The following is a 24,315-nucleotide window of genomic DNA, read 5'->3' as shown; positions in this document are numbered from 1 at the left end:
GCCTAGCCATTAAAGCAGCTTCCTGTGGGCGCGGGGCAGGGTTTTAACGGTCCCCCCCTCCCCCGCTCGAGCCCGCGAAACCCTCGTCAACACGCCCCTCGGAGTGACTGCGCTTTCCCAACCGCAGCCCGGACACGCCTCCGCCCCTTCCCGGGGGCGTCCCGTCGTGCACTGCGCCGGGCTTCTAAAGCGGTGGGGCACCTCCCGCCTTTCCGAGGCCCCGACCCCAAACTCCTCTCCCCAGTTTTTTAGGGTGCCCTATCCTATCAACGTCTAGTATCCCAACCAATCAAGCAGGCCCGGAGTCTTACCTTCTGTCCACCCTCCTCCCAGCGCTCCTACAGCCTCAGCTTACGGCCTTTACCAGGCCAATCCAATCAGCGGCAGACTCTGGCCGGCCTCACCCCAATCTCCCGCCCCTCGGCCAATCCGCACCCCCATCCTGCTGCCCGCCCAGCCAACCCCGGGCCTTGAAACCAGCGAGCGAATGGGCGCAGGGCGGCCCTTCAACGCTAACCGCCTGGCCAATTGGGGATTCCGCGTGGCCACAGCGGCAGCCAATCGACATGTAGCGCGGTGCCGCCGCGGAGAGGTCCGGCCCGAATATCCCTCCGCCTTCCTCCCTCCCCCTCTCTCCCTCCCTGCGAGCCGCCGTTAACTCACAGCCTCCCTTCCCTTCTTTCTCCCTCCGCCACCCGAGCACCAGCCGCGCTCTGAGCTGCCCCCGGGGTCCCTCCCCCGCCGTCAGAGGAGCAGCTGCCGCCGCCGCCAGTAGCAAATTAGGAGGGAGGAAAGACGGAAAGGAGGAAGGAAGGGGAGCTGGAGCGACTACCAAGAGGGAGCCGGTGAATGGGCTTGTGGTGACCCCCGCCCCCCACCCCACCCTCCCTACCCACCCGACCCCCAACCCCCATCCCCAGTTAGAGCCGCCGCCCGAGAGGCCGGGCCGTCGTCCTAAGAGGAGTCGCCGCCACCACCTCCGCCATGGAGCTTATCACCATCCTCGAGAAGACCGTGTCTCCCGGTAGGACGCGGGGGCCGGGGGTCGAACTGAGGTGATTGGGTGGGGGGAGGGGAAGCCCTGGTCCCTCTGACCCTGTCCCCTTTCCCACTTTCCTTCCCCCCAGATCGGCTGGAACTGGAAGCGGCGCAGAAGTTCCTGGAGCGTGCGGCCGTGGAGAACCTGGTGCGTGCCACCCCGCCGTCCGCCATCCCGCCGTCTCCCCATCCCCTGCATGCGGGCCTTCCCGCCCTCCCGGAGGCCCAGGCCTCGGGAACCCACCCCGCCCCATCCCGTCCCCTCCCCCCCCGTCCAACCTAACCCCGCCATCGGGAAGCCGGTGGGTGTGTCCCGCCCCGGGCCCGGCATCTGGCCAATGGCGCGGCGCGCCGGGGTGACTGCCACCCAATCGGCGTGCAGCCTGAGGGCGGCGGTGCAGCAGGAGGGAGAAAGAGGGAGGGAGGGGAGGTTAGGTTGCGCGGCGCTGCGTGTTCAGCAAGGGTGGGGGTGGGGGAGCCGGGCCTAGGGGCCATGTGGAAGCTACGAACCCTGCCGCCCGCCTTGTTCGTACCGGGGCCGGCTTCTCCTTCCTGTCCCGTGGCCCCTGTGATTGTCCGTCTACTTCCCAGAGCTCTACCGTTTCCAGTCTCCCTTGGTCTGTGCTCAAGGCCAGGCCTGCACCCGAATGCCTCTTAACCCATTTCCGGCAGTGTTTCTCCCTTTCTTGACTGGGTATCCCTCACCCGGGTTTTTGTATTTCCCCCCCGCGGACCCCCGGATCAGTAGAGACTAAATCTGCACCCAGATAACAGGGTGAGGCTCATCCTTGAGATCGGGCCTGTTTCCAGAGGAAAGTTCCTCGTTTTTCATATTTTCAAATTTAAAGGGTACAGAGCAAATGAATGTTAAGTCTCCTAGAGACTGGATCTCTGTATAGAATTGTGAGATGTATTGATTGAAACAATCTATGTGCCAGTAATGTTTCTCTTTGGATTCCCTCCTGTTGGGGGGGATGGGGAGCAGAGGGAAGGGTGAATGATACTAGACATCTTTTAAAGGTAATAGTTCACTGTAACCAGATGTGTTCTTTTGTGTTACTTAGGCAAAATAACGCAAGAAAAAAAAGTGACAAGGTGTATTTTTATTTTATACAAACTGCCTTTGAATGGTTTTTGGGTTTTTTGTGTTTTGTGGAGTTTCGTGTTTTTTGTGGGTTTTTTTGCCTTTCCATGTGTTAGTTTTTACTACCAATCTTTTTATCCTTAACTTTCCATAGAAAAGATTTTTATCCACTAGTATAGACTGATAATATTTGCACTTGGTATATATTCCTCTTTTCTTCTTTTGCTAAATTTGCAAGGAGCCTTTTCTCGTATTCCTAACATTTTATCTAATTCCCAACATTCCTAACATTCTTTAGTGGTATATAATTAATAAAACCCACTGTGGTTGGAGGACTTGTTAGTGGTAAAGTATCTGCTTTTAGTTTTTCCTGTTAGCTCTTCCACTGGAGAGAGCTTCTTGCAGGGAAGACTAGTGTGTGTTAAAATTTTTAAACCAAATTTTTAAACCGAATTGGGGACCTGAGCAGTACAAAAGATTGAGTATACTTTTCAAGAATCTACAGTAATGTTTAAACAACTCAAGAATAGGAACAACTCAAGGAATTGTTAATAACACACCTTTAGTGTGTTAACTCTTGCCTATTAAACATGAAGTCATTTTCCTTGACATTTTTATCTTTTCAGTTGCCCCCTATTTCTAAATATTTGTTATCACTTTTTCCTTATAAATCTTTTTTCACTGTTATCATTTTGCTGAAACACTGTAAACTAGAGAACACTAGCCTCCCAAGTCTATGTTTTACATTTAGAAGTACTTCCCTCTCTTATAACCTGCTTCCATGAGATCAAAAGCCACCCTGGGTGTCATTCTTTTTGGACCAAGATTTTTTTTAATCTAAATTTTAAAAGTAACAATTTTATTTTCTACCCTGTCATAACATATTCATTTAACAAATACAACTTACTGAGTACCGGGTTTTGTTCTAGGTATGAAGAAGAATCCTCTACCAGATTGTCAAGCTTACTTTAATTCTGGGGGATCTGATGTGAAGATTTGGGCACTCTTAGTTGATGTTGATAGGAAAACCTGTAACTCCTTGTTAAATGCTGAGTCTGTGTGAGAAGATGGATGACTTCCTCATGTACCAAATAACATTTTTATAGGAATCTTGAAGTAGATATTTTGGCATTTTCCGAAATATTATATGTCCTAAAAATTTTAGGTTTTCCCCTGTTTTTTGGTGCTATTCTCAATTGGTAAAATTCCTAAGAGGTATTATTCATTCACATCTCAACAGCCCACTTTCCTTGTGGAACTGTCCAGAGTGCTGGCAAATCCAGGAAACAGTCAGGTTGCCAGAGTTGCAGCTGGTCTACAAATCAAGAATTCTTTGACATCTAAAGATCCAGATATCAAGACACAGTACCAGCAGAGGTGGCTTGCTATTGATGCTAATGCTCGACGGGAAGTCAAAAATTATGTAAGTAGCTTTCATCTCCTTTTGGTCACACTAGCCTGGGGAATGTCAGTTCTTTGGTCATCTACATGGGAAGGAGCTGACAGTGCAATAGATGTCTGGGATCTAAACTTAACTTGAAGGTAAAAAATGTATTTGATACAAGTCTTCTTTCTCAAACTGCCTTTATCCAAGTGATTTAGAGCTTAGTTAACTAACACTTAGCTCTTGCTGAACTTCTCCTGTAGATAGTTCTCATTGTTTGGTGATTTAGGCATGGCACTGTGGAGTCAGAAGGGGAATTAAATGATCTCCTGGGCTTTCAAGCCCAAAGAGTTTGTGAAATAAGATTATGACATTAATCACGTTTTTATCTACTTAGCAAATAATGAGAAACTTCTAGAGACATCTGGCTTTTTGTCAAGGTGTTTAAAAAGTGAGCTGATGGATTTTTAGTTTTTATTTATTTATTTTTTTGAGGAAAATTGAATGTCACTTGTTGCGTTGTATTATGGAGTTCTTGTGATTTGCTTGGTGAATTAGAAATCCATAATTCTTGCTGCAGCAAAGAACTTCAGAATATATGGACGTATATGCTTTTTTTTTTTTTTTTTTTTTAATTGGGTTCTTTAGTGGCCTGTGTTACATGGATAAGGCACAGAGAGTAGTAAGTCAAACATCTGTGCAGTCATCAGTTGGTCCTTGGTATTTGAGGAGAAATCAGTGGGGGGATTTCTGCGTCTGTACTTGTGCTAGTCGTGGTTCTGCACATCAATCTTCTGTTTCCTGGTTCTGGGTGTCAGCATTAGGTAAATTAGTGCTCTTTACGGCAGTAACTTCTCTTTCTAATTATGTACCTCCTTCCCTCTTCACTCTTGCATGGAGGAACTCATGACGGGAAACTAGGTTACAAAAGCCAACTTATTTTGAATCTTCTTTGGAATATGTAGAGCTATTTCTGTCCACATTGGGTTTCCTTATATAATAACATTTTAATTCTCCTCTCAGTAATTTGATATAAATGAAGTTTATTCCATTAATCACTGGAAATCTTTTGTTGTTGTTTGTTTGTTTTTGTATTTTTGCCTCGCTGTGTGGCATGTGGCATCTTAGTTCCCCACCCAGGGATTGAACCCATGCCCCTGCAGTGGAAGGGTGGAGTCTTAACCACTGGACCACCAGGGAAGTCCCATAATCACTGGAAATCTTGGTACTTAACTGTATTCATTCAATTTCTCGTTTTCCTCAAATTACACAATAGTAAATGAGAGAAGACATGATTGGAACTGTAGTTGACTTTGGAGGGGGGCACATCAATCCTAACACCAAATTTAAAATTTTTGAGTAAGAATTTGTATAGACATTATTGAGCTTTCATGCATGAAAAAAATAGTTATCTTGGGCTTTTTTCCCTTTCATAGCACATCTGGTAATACTTTTTCAGTGCTGGTGGTTATTTTTTAAAATGTGGGTCTGGACACAGTTGAGAGCTAATTTCTTACTCCTCTTATTTCTGATAATTGACTATTATCATTAGGGTCACCCCTAGTTTTAAAAAAATAACTTTCAGTACTCAGGATTTAGACATTTGTAGTCTCTAAATCACCTCAAGTAATATTAATTAATGGTCTTCTAGAAGCAATTTAAAAGAGAAAAGCTAAAGATAGAATGGGATTCATGTATGTACTAGGAGATGGTGCAATACAGTATAAAGGCACCCTGGATTTCTTAGTCAGACTTGGATTAATACCTGTTCAACCCCTGCCCTTTTGGACAATTCATCTCATCCCTGCTCCCTGCCCCCTTCCCCGTAACAGTCTTTCTTAAAGTCCAGTCTAGCTCTGGTAGCCCTAGGGAGCAAAACCTTCATTTAGAATCAATCAGAACTGTTATTGGGTAGAGCTGTTGGGAGTGGGCAGGGCTGATGATATACCGTATAAGGGGGAAGGATGGGGATTTCATTATTATTAGCTACAAAGCAGGATACTAAGTGACCTGACCTAGTCAGCAGAGCTGGCCTGAATATCTGGCAGCTACTCTTTGTCCTGCGTTCATGCCAGGAACAGTTAACTGTTTGCCTTTTGAGTGGACTGGTGATTCTTAGTGAGTTCATTGACAGAATTAGCTGATCATGGTAATGATTAACCCAGGGTCAGTTGTGGCTTCATTCTTTATCTGTACCTATGCCTTTGCTACTTTCTCACCTTGTGTTGAACACTGAGGTGAGGTATCTGGCTTTGGAGATTCCATTTGGAAGTAGGAGATAATTGGTTTCATTTCTAGCCTCTGGGGCAGTGTTGATTGTGCTGCTGTTGGTATTGAGGCTGGCTGTTTTCCCAACAGGTGGCCTATACTGTATATGCCTTTTCCTACTTTTCTGTATTATAGAAAATTCAGAGACTGATGTAAGAGGTATGCTGGTAGGCAAAATATATTCAAGTAGTATTAAAATTGATATCTTTTGTCTTTTTGCGTGTGTACCTGTGTACAGGTTTTGCAGACTTTGGGCACAGAAACTTACCGGCCTAGTTCTGCCTCGCAGTGTGTGGCTGGTATTGCTTGTGCAGAGATCCCAGTGAACCAATGGCCAGAACTCATTCCTCAGCTGGTGGCCAATGTCACAAACCCCAACAGCACAGAGCACATGAAAGAGTCGACATTGGAAGCTATTGGTTACATTTGCCAAGATATAGTAAGTGCTGTATCTAACTTATATACCTCTGATTCCCTCTAGTTGTAACATGCATGGTATTAGAATTATTCTTTATCATCATGAAGAAAACCAAGCTATTGCAGAGTGTTTTGAAAGTAGGGCTGCTTTATTTGTTATTTTAGACTTCTGTATTTAGATAGTTAATTTATCCTCATATTGCTAAGCATGCCCTAAAGGAAAGAGACTTAAGGTTTACAAACTCAAGATGGAAATCCCTGTATGGAGGGGCATAGATATTCTCTCCTCTCCTTGATCTGATCGCTTTCTGAAGATCCTCAATGTACCAAGGGTGCTGTGTTACTTTTTCAGTTACTATTTTACAGAAACAGTTTGCCAGCTTTTGCTGTAGTGGTTTAACCACTGGAGCCACAACACAGTATGTTAAATGCAGCCCTCCTAGGACTGTTGTTGCTGCTGAGGTTACTACTCTTGGTGTCTGTTTTGATATACAGATTTGATGAAGCAAAGAAGTCCACAGCACTTGACCTGGACTTAGACTCCATAGATGTGCCCAGGTGTTGATCCTTGGTCCTCAGATGTTCTGAAGCTTTACTTCAGTTGGTACAGATGGCCTGGAAAAAAACACCAGACTGCCATCTCCATTTGCACAGAAGGGGAAAAAAAAAGCCAGCATTACTTCATGCCCAGAGTCATTATGCTAAGAAGCAGAGATGAAGTTGATGAGTTTAACTTGTTTCAGTTCAATTTTGGACTACCAGACCCTGGGATATTTTGCAGGTGGTTTGTCCCTAAATGGAAATGTGTGGGAAAAGATCAGGAAAGTCTCATGCTACTCTCTCAAACGGCTTTTACAGTTGAAAGGACTGCTGATTAGTCATGAGCTCAGTTATTATATTCACTGCACTTCTCTGCTGTTTCAGGACCCAGAGCAGCTACAGGATAAATCCAATGAGATTCTGACTGCCATAATCCAGGGGATGAGGAAAGAAGAGCCTAGTAATAATGTGAAGCTAGCGGCTACTAATGCACTCCTGAACTCACTGGAGTTCACCAAAGCAAACTTTGACAAAGAGGTAAGTGTCTCTTGATTAAAAGGTGTAGGTTCAGAGGGTGAGGCGTGAGAGTTAAATGAAAGTTTTGTTTTGTTTTGTTTTAAGTTTATGACTTAGAAGGTACCATCTTGTTTAGAAGCATTTATTTCCCATCTAGTTAAGATTTGTGTTGTGTGAAACGGCCATGGAGTAGGTGTTTGCCATTTCTCATCAGGCTTTTGGGAATAATGTGATCTAAAATGTTTCTAGGTTTAGGTTTTCCCTTTTGCAGTCCAAAGTGTGAGTATGCTTTGGGATTTTTTTAAAAAATATTATGCAAATTGGGCTGTTTCATACTTCCTTAGGAAAGTGCTTTTGAAAATTAATAAAGTTTATTTTGCCTGAAAGTATTTCCCCCTATTATTTATTTTTAGTTGTGTTAAAATGTACAATAAAATGAAGTTTGCCATCTTAACCATTTTTAAGTGTAAAGCTCAGTAGTGTTAAGTATATGCACATTGTTTTGCAACCAATCTCCAGAACTTTTTCATCTTGCAAAACTGAAATTATATTAACTCCCCATTTTCCCCTTTACAATCCCTGGCAATCACCTTTATACTTTCTGATTCTATGAGTTTGTTTACCCTAGACAGTTTATGTTAGTAGAATCATACAGTATTTGAATTGTCTTTTTGTGACTGGCTTATTTCACTTAGCATAATGTCTTGGGTTCATGCATGTTATAGCATGTGTCAGAATTCTCTTTTTAAGGCTGAATAATAATTCCATTATATTCGTTTGTTGATGGGCATTTGTTTTGCTTCCTTCCACCTTGTGACTGTTGTTAATAGTGTTGCTGTGTACATGGGTGTACAAATATATCTTTGAGAAGTGGTTTTCAGTTCTTTTGGATATATACCCAGAAGTCGATTGCTGGGTGATAGAGCCTGAAAGCATTTTTGCACGTTTGTTGACGCTTTAGTTGGGCTTTTTGCCTTTTCTTGGCCTTAGAGTGGACAAAGTAGGGAGGTCTAAGAAACGAAAGCAAACTGCAATTCTAATTGCTTGGAAAATGTAGTTCATTAGTCTTCTCCTGTATCTTACCACATTTGATCTGTTTGTTTGAATTCCCTTAAATTTTATTTTTTTTTATTTTTAATTTTTAAAAAATATTTATTTATTTATTTGGTTGCATCGGGTCTTAGTTGCGGCATGTGGGATATTACTTGCGGCATGCGTGATCTAGTTCCCTGACCAGGGATTGAAGCCGGGCCCCCTGCATTGGGAGTGCAGAGTCTTAGCCACTGGACCACCAGGGAAGTCCCTCTCTTAAATCTTAAATACAAGGAAGGGGGTTTTCCTAATTGTAGGGGGGTTTTTTGTTTTGTTTTAGCCATCTTTATTTCAATCCTGTGACCTACATTTTCCTGTATGCTTCCTTCCTCAAGTCTTGTTAGTGAAGGTCATTTGGGAGGTTAAAAGATTCAGGACCTCCTTAGAGGGCAGGTCATATAGTAGACACTGGGGGCAAACTCTGTAGAGCCTTCATAGTCCCATTACTGTGTCGGGAAAACCTGCTTGATTGGTCCAGGGTTGTGTGGGTCCCTGAGGGAGTGGGAGTTTTCTTTGAAGGGATAGTCTAGTAATCTTCATATATGTGGTTTATACTCTTCTCATTTTCTTTATTTTTATTCTTTTGCAGTCCGAAAGGCACTTTATTATGCAGGTGGTCTGTGAAGCCACACAGTGTCCAGATACAAGGGTAAGTGAGAGGTCGTGTGAAAAATTTGTCTTCTGTCTTTCCTAGGAAATGCTAACTCTAGCATAGTAGTTTGAAATGTTGGAATCTGGTGACTTCAAAAATAGGTTTGACTAATACTGTTATTAAATAAGAATTTTTCTTCACTGAATTGGAGAAGAGGGAAGAATAGTCCTTGGAAAGCTAACATGATGGAAGTTGTCACCTTCTTAAAAAAGATTTAAGGGAGAAATGGTTTTTGATCAGCCTTGCTATTTTTTTTTTTTTTTTTTTTTCGCTACGCGGGCCTCTTACTGTTGCGGCCTCTCCCGCTGCGGAGCACAGGCTCCAGACGTGCAGGCTCAGCAGCCATGGCTCACGGGCCCAGCCGCTCCGCGGCATGTGGGATCTTCCCAGACTGGGGCACGAACCCACGTCCCCTGCATCGGCAGGCGGACTCTCAACCACTGCGCCACCAGGGAAGCCCAGCCTTGCTATTTAATTGCTGTAGGTTGTTCAAGTGACTGTTTTCCATTGTAGCCATTGAAACAGCTTTCCTATTGCAGTAACCTAAACCTTGACCCTTGAAGCCGGTGGAAGTAACATCCAGTCTGAGGGCGTTAGTGAGTTTAGTCCTGCCAGGGGTTCCACAGATACTTTTAAAGTAAAAAAGAAGGAAAGGAAATACACTTCAATTGACCCTATAGATTATTAACCCATTTGAGTGAAGTGGTTATTTCCCTTTGTCAGATTGCATTGTTATTAAACTAAATAGTAAACTGTTTAATCTGATGTTTGCAAAAGGTACGAGTGGCTGCCTTACAGAATCTGGTGAAGATAATGTCCTTATATTATCAGTACATGGAGACATATATGGGTCCTGCTCTTTTTGCAGTAAGTATTTTTATTTTATGTAGTTGAGCATAGAGCTGATTGCAAAAGTCCATTATTCTTAGTTGATGTTTCGTCAGTTCTGTAATTATTTAATGTTGTGAAATCAAGGAAATTCCCTGAGTCTGTGTATTAGATTTAAGTTCATCAGCAGTGTGCCAAGAAAACTTGTGCTACCTTTGTACTAATAAGAAGAGTATATTTTAAAAATCTCTTTCTTTTTCCTACCTTTCATTTCAGACCTAGCTTTCATAAATCTACATTTTTGAAACTTGAGTATCTGTGGTTATAGGAGGGGTCGAACTTGAACCAGCACTTATTTGGGGCCTGGGGTGTTGTGTTTTCTCTCTTAAGATCACAATTGAAGCAATGAAAAGTGACATTGATGAGGTGGCCCTACAAGGGATAGAATTCTGGTCCAATGTCTGTGATGAGGAAATGGACTTGGCCATTGAAGCTTCAGAGGTGAGCCTGGGAGAGTCCACGTGGTGGGAGAGCTGTCATTCTGACTGGGCTTTGGGACTTACCTCTTTTGTGGATATTATTTTTCCTCTGGGAGAGCTTTATTATGACCGGGCTTAGAGGGTATCTCCATTTGTAGAGATTTGGGGTTTTCTGCTAGCCAAAGGCCTTCATGAGGGAGACAGATCAGGAATGAAGCATCTCCTGTTTTTACCAGTCAGGATTTGTTGAAAATACTAGTACTGTGAACACAAGGGGGCAGCAGGAATTCACATTTTAACCAGGTGACATCTGATGCTGAATTATTTTCTTTTGGAAGGCCTAATGCAAGCATGGGATGTATAATTGATAGCTTACTAACTCTGGTGAAGGAATTAAATACGGAGAAAGGGGTTAATTCTGCACTCACAAATTCAAATTCAAGCTTTGTTTCCAACCTTGATTGTCTTTATGTCCTACAAAAAGCACAATCTTTGGCATCTTTATGTAAGCTTCATACATCTCTTCATCCAGAGGTCACTTAGTGAAAAAAGAATATAATTCTTAAGGTTGCCTTGGTCCTTTAAGGTAGATTATATGTATGGCCTAAAAGAATCTCATTGAAGTAGCCCAAAAATGAGCGCCTCCAAAGACCACACACACTGCCTGTTACCATGTGCTCCATGTATTTCTGTACAGACCTGTGGGCAGCTCTCACTGTATGCCTTTAGTATCATAGCTTGTTTGCTGCTGTCCAGAATTTGCTTTATGTTTCTCCTCAGGCAGCAGAACAAGGACGGCCCCCTGAGCACACCAGCAAGTTTTATGCCAAGGGAGCACTACAGTACCTGGTTCCAATCCTCACACAGACACTAACTAAACAGGTGAGTTACCTTCCAAACCTAGCCAGGTGACCTGTGAAGCCTTGTTAACGGTTGGTTTGCTGTGGAACAGTTGCCACGAAGGAACTCAGCAACTCTTGAACTAGTTGATGTTCTGTTATAGATGCCTCGGGAAGAGCTGAGCTGGATCTGTAAGATCCTCTAGGCTCTGAATAGTTTTTGATCAGCCTGACAAAATAACTGTAGCAAGACTTCATGAGGGATGTGGGTTTAATGAGTAAGTAGAGAAATTATCTTACAAGAAGTGTATCTTGGTTGCCATTGTTCCCTTTTGGCTTCATGCATCACAGTTTTTCTTGGTATGGTGTTTGGAAAGATTCTTTCTGTCACCTCATCTCCCCTGGTGCATGTGAAATATTATCAAAGAGCTGGCAGCGCTTTGAAGAAACAACGCTGTAACTTTGAGCACTGCAAAATTTCTTCGTACACAGGAATGTAATTTGTTTTTAGGGAAGTACATGCCTCTTAATAGAGCGATCTTGAAAGATAAATAGAGATACACTTAGTTTGAAATGGACTGGGTGTTCCCTTAAATTTTCATCTCATCTTTTAGTTTTACAGCTGTTGTTTTTCTATCTTTGACCTTAGTATTTTCACTTTTGTATATTTTTGTTGTGCTTTTCTCATTTTGGGAACAAATCATTCTTTAGGTATATAATTTTCTGAAGTTGCATAAGCAGCCTGCCTTAAATTACTCTGGTGTGAACGGCCACAATAAGAAGGATATACCTTGAATTCTAGTTTCAAGGGAGATCTGAATGGAATCTTTTTTAACTTTTTATTGAAATAATAATTACTAGCACACCAGAACCACACTCCCCACCCCCATCCCCCCAGTGTCTTCTTCCTGGTCATTAACTCCTCCCTCACTTTTAACTGCATAGATTTTGAACTTTATATAACTAGAATCAAGTAGCATATATTCTTTTGTCCTGCTTTTTACTTTATGTGTTCAAGATTCATCCTTATTGCATGTAGTTGGAGTTTGTTCATCTCATTGTATAGTTCTAAGAAGTATCTTCCCTCTATCTACATCTTGTTTAACAAAGGCTGTGCTGTGATGAATCTTTGTGGAAGGGATAAAGATATGAAGGTTTTATATTTTATTTACTTCCCCAAAGCTTAAGTTGTAATGATATTTGAGAGTAGTCAGAGGACCTTTTGAGTTAAAGTGATTCTTTGAACAAAAACTTAATTAGTGCCACATTCTTTCACTAGGATGAAAATGATGATGACGACGACTGGAACCCCTGCAAAGCAGCTGGGGTGTGCCTCATGCTCCTGGCCACCTGCTGTGAAGATGACATTGTCCCGCACGTCCTCCCCTTCATCAAGGAACACATCAAGAACCCTGATTGGCGGTACCGGGATGCAGCAGTGATGGCTTTCGGCTGTATCTTGGAAGGACCAGAGCCCAATCAGCTCAAACCACTAGTTATACAGGTGAAGCTGAGGGAGTTTGTGAGTGGAAAGTGGGATATTTATTGTTTATTTAAACTTTTTGCTTGAAGATTTGCCTTTATTTTTTTTTATTTTTTTGCGGTACGCCGGCCTCTCACTGTTGTGGCCTCTCCCGTTGCGGAGCACAGGCTCCGGACACGCAGGCTCAGCGGCCATGGCTCACGGGCCCAGCTGCTCCGCGGCACGTGGGATCTTCTCGGACCGGGGCATGAACCCATGTCCCCTGCATCGGCAGGCGGACTCCCAACCGCTGCGCCACCAGGGAAGCCCTTGCCTTTATTTTAAAAACAAAGCTGTAAATAGTTATCCACAAAGATTACTTGTGGATAGCTATTTGCTGTCAGTGAGGCATAAAATATATTTCTTTTTTTATTACAAAAATCATATGACTTGAAAAATGCAGAAAAGGCCAAAAAGAAAAAGCTACCTTTAATCCCATTGCCCAGTGATAACAGTGTGCATGTATGTGCAACAGGATGGAGATCTTACTGTACAAATAGTTTTAAAATGTGTTTTTTCACTAAATGCTATATCATAAACAATTCTCCATATATTTTTTTAATAAATTTATTTTTGGCTGCATTGGGTCTTAGTTGCTACGCGTGGGCTTTCTCTAGTTGTGGTGAGCAGGGGCTGCTCTTCGTTGTGGTGCGCGGGCTTCTCATTGCTGTGGCTTCTCCTGTTGTGGTGCATGGGATCTAGGCACGCAGGCTTCAGTAGTTGTGGCGCACGGGCTTAGTTGCTCCGCGACATGTGGGATCTTCCCAGACCAGGGATCGAACCCGTGTCCCCTACATTGGAAGGCGGATTCTCAACCACTGCACCACCAGGGAAGCCCAAGAGTACATTTTAATTGAGCTTAGTGTATATAGACCTCAACCGTTCAGGAATAGCTAAATACCATCACAGCTGCATCCTGGGATCTCTGCCTGAGTAATTCAGTAAAGATTGCTGAAAGTATTCATACCAAACTCTTAATAAAACTGTGTATTGGGATTTGGTGAAGAGAGGAGGAGTTTTTCACTTTTCCAGTTACTTTTATTATATTGTTGGATATTTGATAAGCATGTCTTATAAAATGACAAAACCATCTTGATACTTTGAGTTAAATTCCAGACATCAGTATTTCCTCTTCTGAGGTATCAGTCAGCATGAACTTTAATCTTTGTTTTGCTTTGCCAATAACTGTTGTATTTTCAGGCTATGCCCACCTTAATAGAATTAATGAAAGACCCCAGTGTAGTTGTTCGAGACACAACCGCATGGACTGTGGGCAGAATCTGTGAACTGCTTCCCGAAGCTGCCATCAATGATGTCTACTTGACTCCCCTGCTGCAGTGTCTGATTGAGGGCCTCAGTGCTGAACCCAGAGTGGCTTCAAATGTGTGCTGGGTGAGGGATTTTCTTCCTGGTGAGATAAGGAGGTTGGCCAAGCTATTGGCAAGGAAGTAGGAGGTGTGGGAGAGAAATGGGTCTACCTCACTAGAAGGCTTTTTCTGAATAGCATCTCCTTTCTAATTTCTTCAATTAAAATGTGGGGGAGATGTGAGCTGCATGACCCAGTGGGAGCTGTTGTCTCATGGTGACTGGTTCCCGAGCCATTTAGAAGAGTCATGTTAAGCCAGCGGGAAAACTATCTGGACTTGGTTTTTTTTCTTCAGTTGCTTGGGGACAAGAAATTTTGATTAAGGTAGAGAGTTGCTGGCCATGAAAAGTAACCATTGCTGAGAAGGGGGTATGAGGGAAGGAAGGTAGGCAGCTCAGTGTTGAGTCAGTATAGGCTGAATGTAGTTTGTTAGGGACCTTTGGGGTTTGGGGGAGGAAGGTAAAATGAGGAAGGAGTGGGATAAAGAGGCTTTCTGTGGATGGAAAGAGAAGAAATGAAGTGGCAGGCATTCGTGGTAGGTGAAGATACTCTGCTGCTTAGAGAGTTGTGTGTAGATTATTAGGCAGCAGAAACAAAATATAAAGAAACATACGTACATACATACATTTATTTAATTTTAAGGGTAGCTGTACATATTAAGTTGTCTTGAGATGACCTGGATAGGAAGAATTGAGGATTCACTGCCATTGGTTTATTCTTAGATCAGTTGGAAAGGAACTCTGCCCAAGGTGTCTTAAGGGAAAATGAGGTAATCCTGGAGTGGGATTCTTTTGAAGTTTAATTAATGTTCACTCTGTCTGGGTTTAAGGCTTTCTCCAGTCTGGCTGAAGCTGCTTATGAAGCTGCAGATGTAGCTGATGATCAGGAAGAACCAGCTACCTATTGCTTATCTTCTTCTTTTGAACTCATAGTTCAGAAGCTCTTGGAGACCACAGACAGGTAACTGATACTACACAGAAATGAGTGAAATGAGTGGTGTCTTTGCATCCAACTCCTTTTGCCTCTTGTGTAGGGACTGTTTAACCTAATCATAGAAACATTGCAATAGGAGAAATTAAAAGAATCCTGTTCTAGATTGTTTAAATAAGAGTGAGGAAAGAAATGTAGACTTTCGACTACCTTAGAATTGTACAGTTTATAACTAAGGTCAGAAAATAGTCTCATTTCTCTACAGGTAGAGAGTAATTGACCTAGAGAGGTGCCTTCGCAGTGTCTACAGTTAATAGGAGTATTTGATTATGGTATAAGAGAAATAGTAGCTCTCATTATGAATTTAGTTGCCATACCAGATTACTAAACACAATTTATGATATTGGGTGAGGAACTTGGCATTAAATACAGTTGTTTTATAAATGAAATGTAGTTTTGGAAATGTAGTTTGAAGGGGTTATAAGTTGGGGACAGCCTTTAATTATTGTGATTTTGTGTAAGCTATACCTAAAGCCATGCTCGAAAGAAACCATTAGGAAGAGGGCTGTATATCAATTCTTCATGCTTAACTAGTTCATTTCTTCATCTCGCAGATGAATGAAGACAATTGATATATCCTTTTTTTTTTTTTTTTTTTTTTTTCTGACCGCACCGCGTGGCTTGTGGGATCTTAGTTCCCCGACCAGGGGTTGAACCCCAGGTCCTTGGCAGTAAGAGTGCGGAGTCCTAACCGCTGGACTGCCAGGGAATTCCCAAGTTGTCTTTTTCATAGCTACTTGTGCAACCTCTTCAATTATCCACATGGGTTCTTCAGCATTTTTAACTATTTTTCCTACAATTTTAGCCCATTTCCAAAAGGGCCATTCTAAAGTTTAAACAGGTCTGGAAACCATATTGAACGTAGTCATTGGCTCAGAGATTGAAAATTTGGTTCCAGGCTGTATTGTGTTTGCCAAACTCAGATCAAGTCTGCAACCATATCGGTTTCTGGGTTATTTTCAGTGAGAGAGTTTCTATATTACAATGACTTCTCTGTCCTTTCTCCGTTAAGGCTTTACGATTTTTGCTGTCTGTTCCTTACAGACCTGATGGACACCAGAACAACCTGAGGAGTTCTGCGTATGAATCTCTAATGGAAATTGTGAAAAACAGTGCCAAGGATTGTTACCCTGCAGTTCAGAAAACGACTCTAGTCATCATGGAACGACTACAGCAGGTGCTCCAGATGGAGGTGAGACTGAGGGCGTTTCTGGTTCCTGGTGGGAAGGGTGTGGTACTTAACACAGAGCTCTAGTTTCAAGACTGTTCTCTTTTTTTTCAGTGCTTAAGCATATATGTTTTCAGAAAGATATAAGGCTTATACAAAAATTGTTGCAACTTAAAATTGTATTGCTTGCTACAGTTTATTCATACATGTGTAACACCATGTACGTATATAAGCTTATTTATTTTCCTGCATTAGCACCAGTAAAGATTATTTAGTGGTCCTGGCAAACCCAGCAAAAATGGAAGCATTGAGGGAGTTTAAAGCCCTTTCAGAAGGTGTTTATTCAGAACGTGATCTTCTTTTTCTTGTAGTCGCATATCCAGAGCACATCGGATAGGATCCAGTTCAATGACCTTCAGTCTTTACTCTGCGCAACTCTTCAGGTATGATGGTGCCTTATCACTTAATAGCTCCAGGGAAGAGAATCATATCTCAGGATGACAAGTTCATGTACACACAGAACTCTGAAGATGATGTTATAGATGATGGTGGTCAGAAGCTCTTCTCAAAAGGCCTTAGTCTGATTGATTAGGAGAGTAATTTCCCATTTTCCCTTCTTGTCTGTCCATAAAAATGCGGTTTGTCTTTTGTACAGTGTAGGGAAGGAAACTACTCCATTTGTGATGGTCCTCCCAGCTGTGCAGCTATTTTGTATTAGCAACTTTTAGTCTGGTTTTCATTGGGTTGTCCAAGTGTAGCCCAGTCAGATTTGGTTCCCAGCTGTGGTTCACTGAGCTAAAAATACAGCCTTGTGTTTTTACCATCATCTTTTGAAACAATTGCTCTTGGAAACTTTATTATAATTTATAGTATTTGGTGTTCACAGTAGACTTTTTCTGAGGAGAGACTGGGAAAATTAAACTGTTAACTCCTTGCTCGTGACTGGAGTCATGGCGTGGCTGAGGAGCTATTCCCTTTTTTATCCAAGAACAGGAAAACCTTGGAACTTGTCTAGTGCTTAGGTGGGTACTAGGTTTTAGAATTGAGTGATGCTGACTAGGTCATCTTACCTATGACTCCGTTCTCGTTTTTACTCCAAACTTAATTTTTTAAAACATGACTGTTAAGAGGTCTTTCCTGATCCAGTAACATTAGTTGAAACAAATTAAAGGGTAGGGAGGGAGGTTTGGGGAATATTGAATTGGGAAAAGTCAGATGGGTTTCAGTTTATCAAGACAGTTTCTTGACCATCATCTGTAAATGGGTTAGGCTATAGAAAGGGTTGCTCTTTTGTTTTATGAGTAAGAACTCTAATATGACATGTCCTTATTCAAAGCTGAAATAATTTAACTGCCATTCCAGTACAACTAGATTATGGAGGCTGCTGACAAGGATTTGTCAGACTTAAATAAAACACAGAAGAGATGACTTTTTGCACTATGGAAGATCACCTTGTATTCTGAATTGGGAAATAGATGAGATATTTAAATGTATGTTTCATTGTAGATGATTTGCACTGTCAAAACTTCTGAGCATAAAAAGCCTCCCCCCCCCCCAAAAAAAAGAATCCTAGGGACTTCATTGATTTAAAAAAAAAAAAAAGTATGGTGTTCTGATTGAAGGGTTTGGAATCAACAGATTCTGAACTCTTATTCATTTCACAGAATGTTCTCCGGAAAGTGCAACATCAAGATGCTTTGCAGATCTCTGATGTGGTCATGGCTTCCCTGTTAAGGATGTTCCAAAGCACAGCTGGGTCTGGGGGAGTGCAAGAGGATGCCCTAATGGCAGTTAGCACACTGGTGGAAGGTCAGTGAGCCAAAATTGGGCAGGGAATGTCTTTAGAATGCAAGAGTATCAATGGCCATGAAGAATTTTTGACTGCAAAAAAGCATAGTCCCGTCTTCTCACTTATTGGGGTATTGAGTCAGTTCAGAGCTGGATTGAACATAAGTGTAAATTTGTGTATAACTGCCTTGCTACTCTCCTTGAAGTGAATGGGGAGCCAATTTGCAACTCAGATTGGCAACCTTTCTGGGGGTGGAGGGAACTGTTACCTACCTCAAATTCATCAGGTTCTTCTTTCCCCTAAAGTCTACTTGCTTTATTGAGGTTTGGCTCCTGTAAAGCATGGAGGAAGTAAAGGTTTCTATTTTCTTTCCTGGCACTTGGTGCCTTCTGGTTTGGGTTGTAATGCTTTGGATTCAGGTTGACGCAATATGGTGCCTGGTATGGAATGGAATGAAACATCGAGTTCTAGGAATTAATTGATTTTCTGGGTGTTACATGTCTAACTATGCAGAATTGCTTTGGGGAAGCCATATCTGACTTAAGGCTCCTTGAAAGGCCATTAAAAGCACATTAAAGAGCACTTCAGAAAACTGGAATGCTTCTTCAGTGGTGGTCTGTAAGGTGTATTTTTTTTTTTTTTAAGAATTATTTATTTATTTATTTATTTTATTGGCTGCGTTGGGTCTTCATTGATGCACGTGGGCCCCTCCCCAGCTGCGGCAAGCAGGGGCCAGTCCTCGCTGCGGCGTGGGCTTCCCACTACAATGGCCTCTCCTGCTGCAGAGCACGGGCTCTGCAGTGAGGCGCGTAGGCCCAGCAGCTGTGGCTCCCGGGCCCAGCCACTCCACGGCATGCGGGATCCTCCCGGACCAGGGCCCAAACCCATGTCCCCCGCACTGGCAGGCAGATTCCCAACCACTGCGCCACCAAGGAAGCCCTGTAAGGTGTATTATTAAGGCAGACCCATTTCTAGCATAAGGAGCCTATGTGCAACTGGTCTGGCAACATGTGATTACCCTGGCAGGGCACAGAAGTTGATTTTGGTTCCTGGAGTGGCTGATTTGGATATGAAACCCAGACAGCTTTTCTTGACTGGCTTATTAAGTAAGTCCTTGATGGAATTGGCTAGAGACCAAGCTGGCTTCCAGGAGTTCCCTGGTGGTCTCAGGTTCAATCCCTGGTTGGAACTGAGATCCCACAAGCTGCCCGGCGAGGCCAAAAAAATAGCTGGCTTCCAAAGAGGACATGTTATAATCAATGAAGAGGTGGACAAGAGGCAATATCACTAGCTCAGGCAATTCATAATTAACCTTGGCATTCCTTGAGGGCCATACCACTTGGTAGTTTCAGCCAGAGTGAAATCCCACTCTGTGGAGATTTGGCATTATCTCCAGGGTATAAGAGTTAGGCCCTTTTAGCAGTTATGAATTTGGCTTGTCCAAGGCAGCCCTAAGTCTTTGTGATAGAATCTGTAATTAACTCACATTCTACCTAACTTTTGACTGGAGTGCATACATTTTGGGAGAGCTAGGATGGTTATTTTTGTTCACTTCTGTGATATCCTGTGGTGCTAATAGTTTGTTTCTTTACAGTGTTGGGTGGTGAATTCTTAAAGTACATGGAGGCCTTTAAACCCTTCCTGGGCATTGGATTGAAAAATTATGCTGAGTACCAGGTAAGCTGTGCTTTTCACAATAATACATTTATATTCTCATTTATACTTGGTAGTCATTGTAGTACAAAAGTCTGGATCCTGTAGCCCAGGTAGTATTTCCCTGTGTATCACCCCAAGGGTTGAGCTACTTTGTTGCCCTGAGTGTCTGAACTAGAAATAGTCAGTGAAGGACAGGATATTAGACACATCAGAGTAGCACCCTAAGAAGGGGTTTTGTTTTGTTTTGTTTTGTTTTCAGTAAACCATCTGCCTCTGCCACCACCATCCCTGGTGAATATTGTCTTTTCTGTCCTTTCTTAATGATAGATTAGATAATCCTAGTTCTCTTCCTGCCATATTGGTTGTTTAAAAATGAACTAATCTGAGAGAGGAAGGGTCTTTTCTTCTTTGACTCTAGGTTCAAGTGATAAAGGACCAGTAGCTAGGTAAAAAATCATGCCTTACCCCTGCAGGCAGCCTTTTCTGTTCTAGAGGTCATTTTCTTGATTCTTGGCAGGTTTGTTTGGCGGCTGTGGGCTTAGTGGGAGACTTATGCCGTGCCCTGCAATCCAACATCTTACCTTTCTGTGATGAGGTGATGCAGCTCTTACTGGAGAACTTGGGGGTGAGTGTCTATACACACAATCTAATTTACCATTGGTTAGAAAGATGGTTAAACATCAAGATCCGTGACAGGGAATGTATATGTCCCAGAATGTTGGCTGTGGGCTTATGAAGGGAATTGTTCATTTTCACAAGATGATTCTAACCTAAGGATGTGAAGTTAATTAAAGGAACACATGGTCATTGCATGGAACTTGAGTGGGGCAGGTGGGGACCAGTAAAGTACAAAGGAAAAGTAAATATATAATCTCTCTATCTAGAGGTAAGCATTGCTAATTTTTGTGTATGTCCCTTAAGGTCTATACCAAACATATCAGTAGTTGGTTATTTTAAAAAGCTTTTTGAATCTTTGGACAGAACTAATTTTTTTTTTTTCTCCTTGTCAGAATGAAAATGTCCACAGGTCTGTGAAGCCACAGATTCTGTCAGTGTTTGGTGATATTGCCCTTGCTATTGGTGGAGAGTTTAAAAAATATCTAGAGGTTGTATTGAATACTCTTCAGCAGGCCTCCCAAGCCCAGGTGGACAAGGTAAGTTTAAAGCTATCTTTAAGTCCAGCCCTGACTGGAGGAGCAGGACTTTTGACAAATATACAACTAAAGGCCATCGATATGATGGAGATTCTGTTCTTTTTCTCTTACAGTCAGACTATGACATGGTGGATTATCTGAATGAGCTAAGGGAAGGCTGCTTGGAAGCCTATACTGGAATTGTCCAGGGATTGAAGGGAGACCAGGAGAACGTACACCGTTGAGTATACAACCCAGTTGACTTAGTCCAGTGTGCACTTAGCCAAATGGGCTGTGTGTTCATTGTGTAGTTTACTTGTAAACTAACACCTATTGCTTAAAAGAAGAGGAGAAGGAGGAACAGTGCTCTAATGAAGGGAGTAGCTTTGAGGGAAGATATACACTATTATTTCTGATCCCTGCTTCTTCAGCTACCTTGCTTCACATTTCTTGAGCATTGCAAGGGATGGGATCCAGCAGGGCTGTTGCTGCTGGTTGCATATGTACCAACACTGAGTGGGAGTTCCCTAACCCCCACCATGCATCTGAATTGAAGGATTGGGGGGATTAGATTTCCTCTATCAACTGATGTTTTTGTTATTGATTGGGGAAATATTTGTACTTCACTCCTTTGATATTACAGGCTTAGAGGAAAGGTTCCATTTGTGCTTCTACAGATATATATATCTGCTTATAAGAATAGGAGTATCTGCCTCTTCTGTTGACTTGAAGAATGACATCTTAATCTGAGGAAGAACAATTTGGTATAACTGTATGCAACTAGTTCTCCAGCCCAAAACCTGCCTGATGGGAGTAGAGTATTTGGGAATTTTGAAACAGGGTATAGTCCTGCCAAATGTGGGACAACCTCATCAGACCTCTTTCTTTTATAGCGGATGTGATGCTGGTACAACCCAGAGTAGAATTTATTCTGTCTTTCATTGACCACATTGCTGGAGATGAGGATCATACAGACGGAGTAGTAGCTTGTGCTGCTGGACTGATCGGGTAGGTTATACCCTGCTTCTGATAGCTGAATAGAATGTGTCACGGAAAATGAGAAGACGTGTAGTAAAGAATATTGAGAGTAGCCTGGATGGCAATTACCCACCTTTTTGGTACAGAGGGGATGTCTTTCTTTAATAGAACCCATCATGTCCTGTTTTGAGTTCTCAGATAATAATTCATTCCAGAATTTAGCTCTAATCTCATTTCAGACCCTCCAGATTTCTAATTTCTCCCCACCAAAGTCTTATGAAGTGAGCTCTCAGAGGTATAGAAGCAGCATCAGATCTATGTCCATCCCATATTCTGATGTTGGTCAACAAATTGCCTCTGTTTAGCCTCCTCTACTGAGGGTTTCTGAGGTATCATTAGAAGAAAGAACATTGGTTTTGAGCAGCTCAAAGACCTGGAGTCTAGTTCTCATTTTACCATGAATTAGCTGTGGAACCTTGGGTAAGTTATTCTACTTTTTTAGACCTCATTTTTTTAATCTGTTGAGGGCAGGTGTTCGACTTACTTATCTTTAAAATTTCTTCCAGCTTTAAAAAGTAGGTAAATACCAAGAAACCTATAGCTAGCTTAGCACTGGTTCAGAAGGTTCTAAACATGATCTTGTTGTAGGGCCAGGAGCCCATTTTCAGGTGTGTTTACTTTGCACAGGGACTTGTGTACAGCATTTGGGAAGGATGTACTGAAATTAGTAGAAGCTAGGCCAATGATCCATGAACTGTTAACTGAAGGACGGAGATCGAAGACTAACAAAGCAAAAACCCTTGCTACATGGGCAACAAAAGAACTGAGGAAACTGAAGAACCAAGCTTGGTAAGAGCTTGTCTCCACTGCCCTCTTTCTTCTTCTTTCTTGGGGAGGAGGTACATTTTCTTTAGACTGTTCTGACAAGGGCTTTCTTTAGGTGTTTTGTTTTGTACTCTTTCCCATATAGTGCTTCTGAGCCAGGCCTTTGTTCCTCAGCCTTGTACTAGTGGAAGGGTCAGGCAGCCAATCTTTCCTTGAGCCACATTTTTGGTTCCTCATGGTGATAAAGAACAGAAATTACATAACTAGAATTAACTGAAGTCCCCAAATCATTTTGGACCTTAATAAAGTCATCGATAATGGCATTTTCCCAAAATTCTCTTTCTACTCTTTATTTCTTTCCTCATGTTCTTTTATTTCTTTACTGCAGTGCTTTGAGACATTGCTTTCTTTTACAGAAGATATCCAAAGTCGGAGTTGTCTGACCTCTGCTTTGAAATGTAGTTTTAATTTATTTTCCTCTCACTTAGTGAGTTATCTTACACCACAGATCTCAGTAAAATTGGCTATTTTGAGTTTTATCTTTTCAGTTTCCTACCCTTCGTAAGTGCTAATGAGAGCAGGTAGATGGCACATAGGAAAATAATAAAAATAATCAGTCCTTGAGAAGTTGACAAATTCCATTCAGGTCTATAAGCACTTAATTGTAGGAATCAGAGAGGTGTTTGGCTCTACTGGCTATATGGGATTTCAAAAATTGACCTTTTTTCCAATCTGTTTTTAGATCTGTTACCATTGGGATGATAACCTGAGACCCCCACTGGAAATCTCCAATCTTTTGAAAAACCCGGAAGTGAGGAGTGTGCACGGATGCTGAATGTTTGGGAATGAGAGGATGAGTGAGTGAGGCTTGAAAACACACCACATTGAAAATCCTGCCACAGCAGCAGCTGCAGCCATCAACAGCAGCGCTGTTAGTGAGCTAAGTAATCACTGACTTCGTAGAAAACCATAATGTCGGCCATCTTGGAAAAGAGAAAAATGGTGGATTTACTTAAAAAAAAAAAGGAAGCTCTCTCTTCCCAGGAGAGGCTAGAACTAGCTTTTCTGTCTTTTGGCCGGTGCCGAGTGGAATGACTAGTTTGGGGGAGAGGAGGAGGGACTGAGTTCAGCTGTGGTGCTTTGTTGTAAAAGGCATCCTGGCCTTTGCTACTGATGAGAAAGATGGAGCCTGGGTCTCAAGCCCACCTTTGGTGTACCTTTGCCACGTGGTACTGGTACTGTATGCGTGCTGGCTGAAAGGAGAGTGAGGGATTCTTTACAGTCTGAGAATGAGTGTGTGTGAGTGAGGCGGTATCCACATTCTCAACTTCAAGTCATTGCAGTTTCTTTTTCCCAGAAAAAAAGAGGTTAGGATGTTGCATTTCATGAAACTAACTGAAGTTCTGTCTACTGATGCAGCACAAGAGATATAAGACGAAAAAAAAGGAAAGACGCTCTTAGGTTTTGTTTTTTGGGTTTTTTCTTTTCTTTTTTTTTTTTTTTTTTTTTTTTTAATTCTAGGGAAAACACTGACGAATGGTCAGAGCTCCCACCCTGATCTTTTCATCAAGGCGCCTTTCCTAATAATATGGTTCAACTGTGAATGTAGAAGTGGGGTGGGGGGGAACTCTGGAGTTAGAGGATATAGAAAAAATAAAAATACAGTTGTTACAAATAAAGAATGCAGACTTCGAAAACAAAAGAAAGCCACAACCCAACAAACCAAAATTTAAATGCTCATAATTGGCAGC

At 42.3% G+C, this 24,315-nt stretch overlaps 1 protein-coding gene across 1 annotated transcript; it reads left to right on the top strand.

Annotated features, from left to right (window-relative positions):
- The first annotated feature begins 647 nt into the window (after positions 1-647).
- On the top strand, positions 648-23,579 carry KPNB1 (karyopherin subunit beta 1). The gene is made up of 22 exons (XM_029211803.1): positions 648-1,024; positions 1,128-1,186; positions 3,363-3,545; positions 6,013-6,213; positions 7,116-7,268; positions 8,929-8,988; positions 9,769-9,858; positions 10,210-10,320; positions 11,079-11,180; positions 12,417-12,641; positions 13,860-14,051; positions 14,855-14,985; positions 16,060-16,207; positions 16,555-16,626; positions 17,848-17,992; positions 19,567-19,649; positions 20,146-20,253; positions 20,639-20,782; positions 20,896-21,001; positions 21,655-21,769; positions 22,427-22,588; positions 23,307-23,579. Coding segments are annotated over exons 1-22 (2,631 nt in total). The 5' UTR covers positions 648-984; the 3' UTR covers positions 23,308-23,579.
- The last annotated feature ends 736 nt before the right edge of the window (positions 23,580-24,315 follow it).

This window comes from Monodon monoceros, unplaced genomic scaffold (genome assembly GCF_005190385.1).
Source record: "Monodon monoceros isolate NGI ecotype Baffin Bay Population unplaced genomic scaffold, NGI_Narwhal_1 Super_Scaffold_9, whole genome shotgun sequence".
Classification (NCBI taxonomy): Eukaryota; Metazoa; Chordata; class Mammalia; order Artiodactyla; family Monodontidae; genus Monodon; species Monodon monoceros.
The sequence above is the reverse complement of the archived record's forward strand: the minus strand, read 5'-3'. Positions and strand labels throughout refer to the sequence as shown.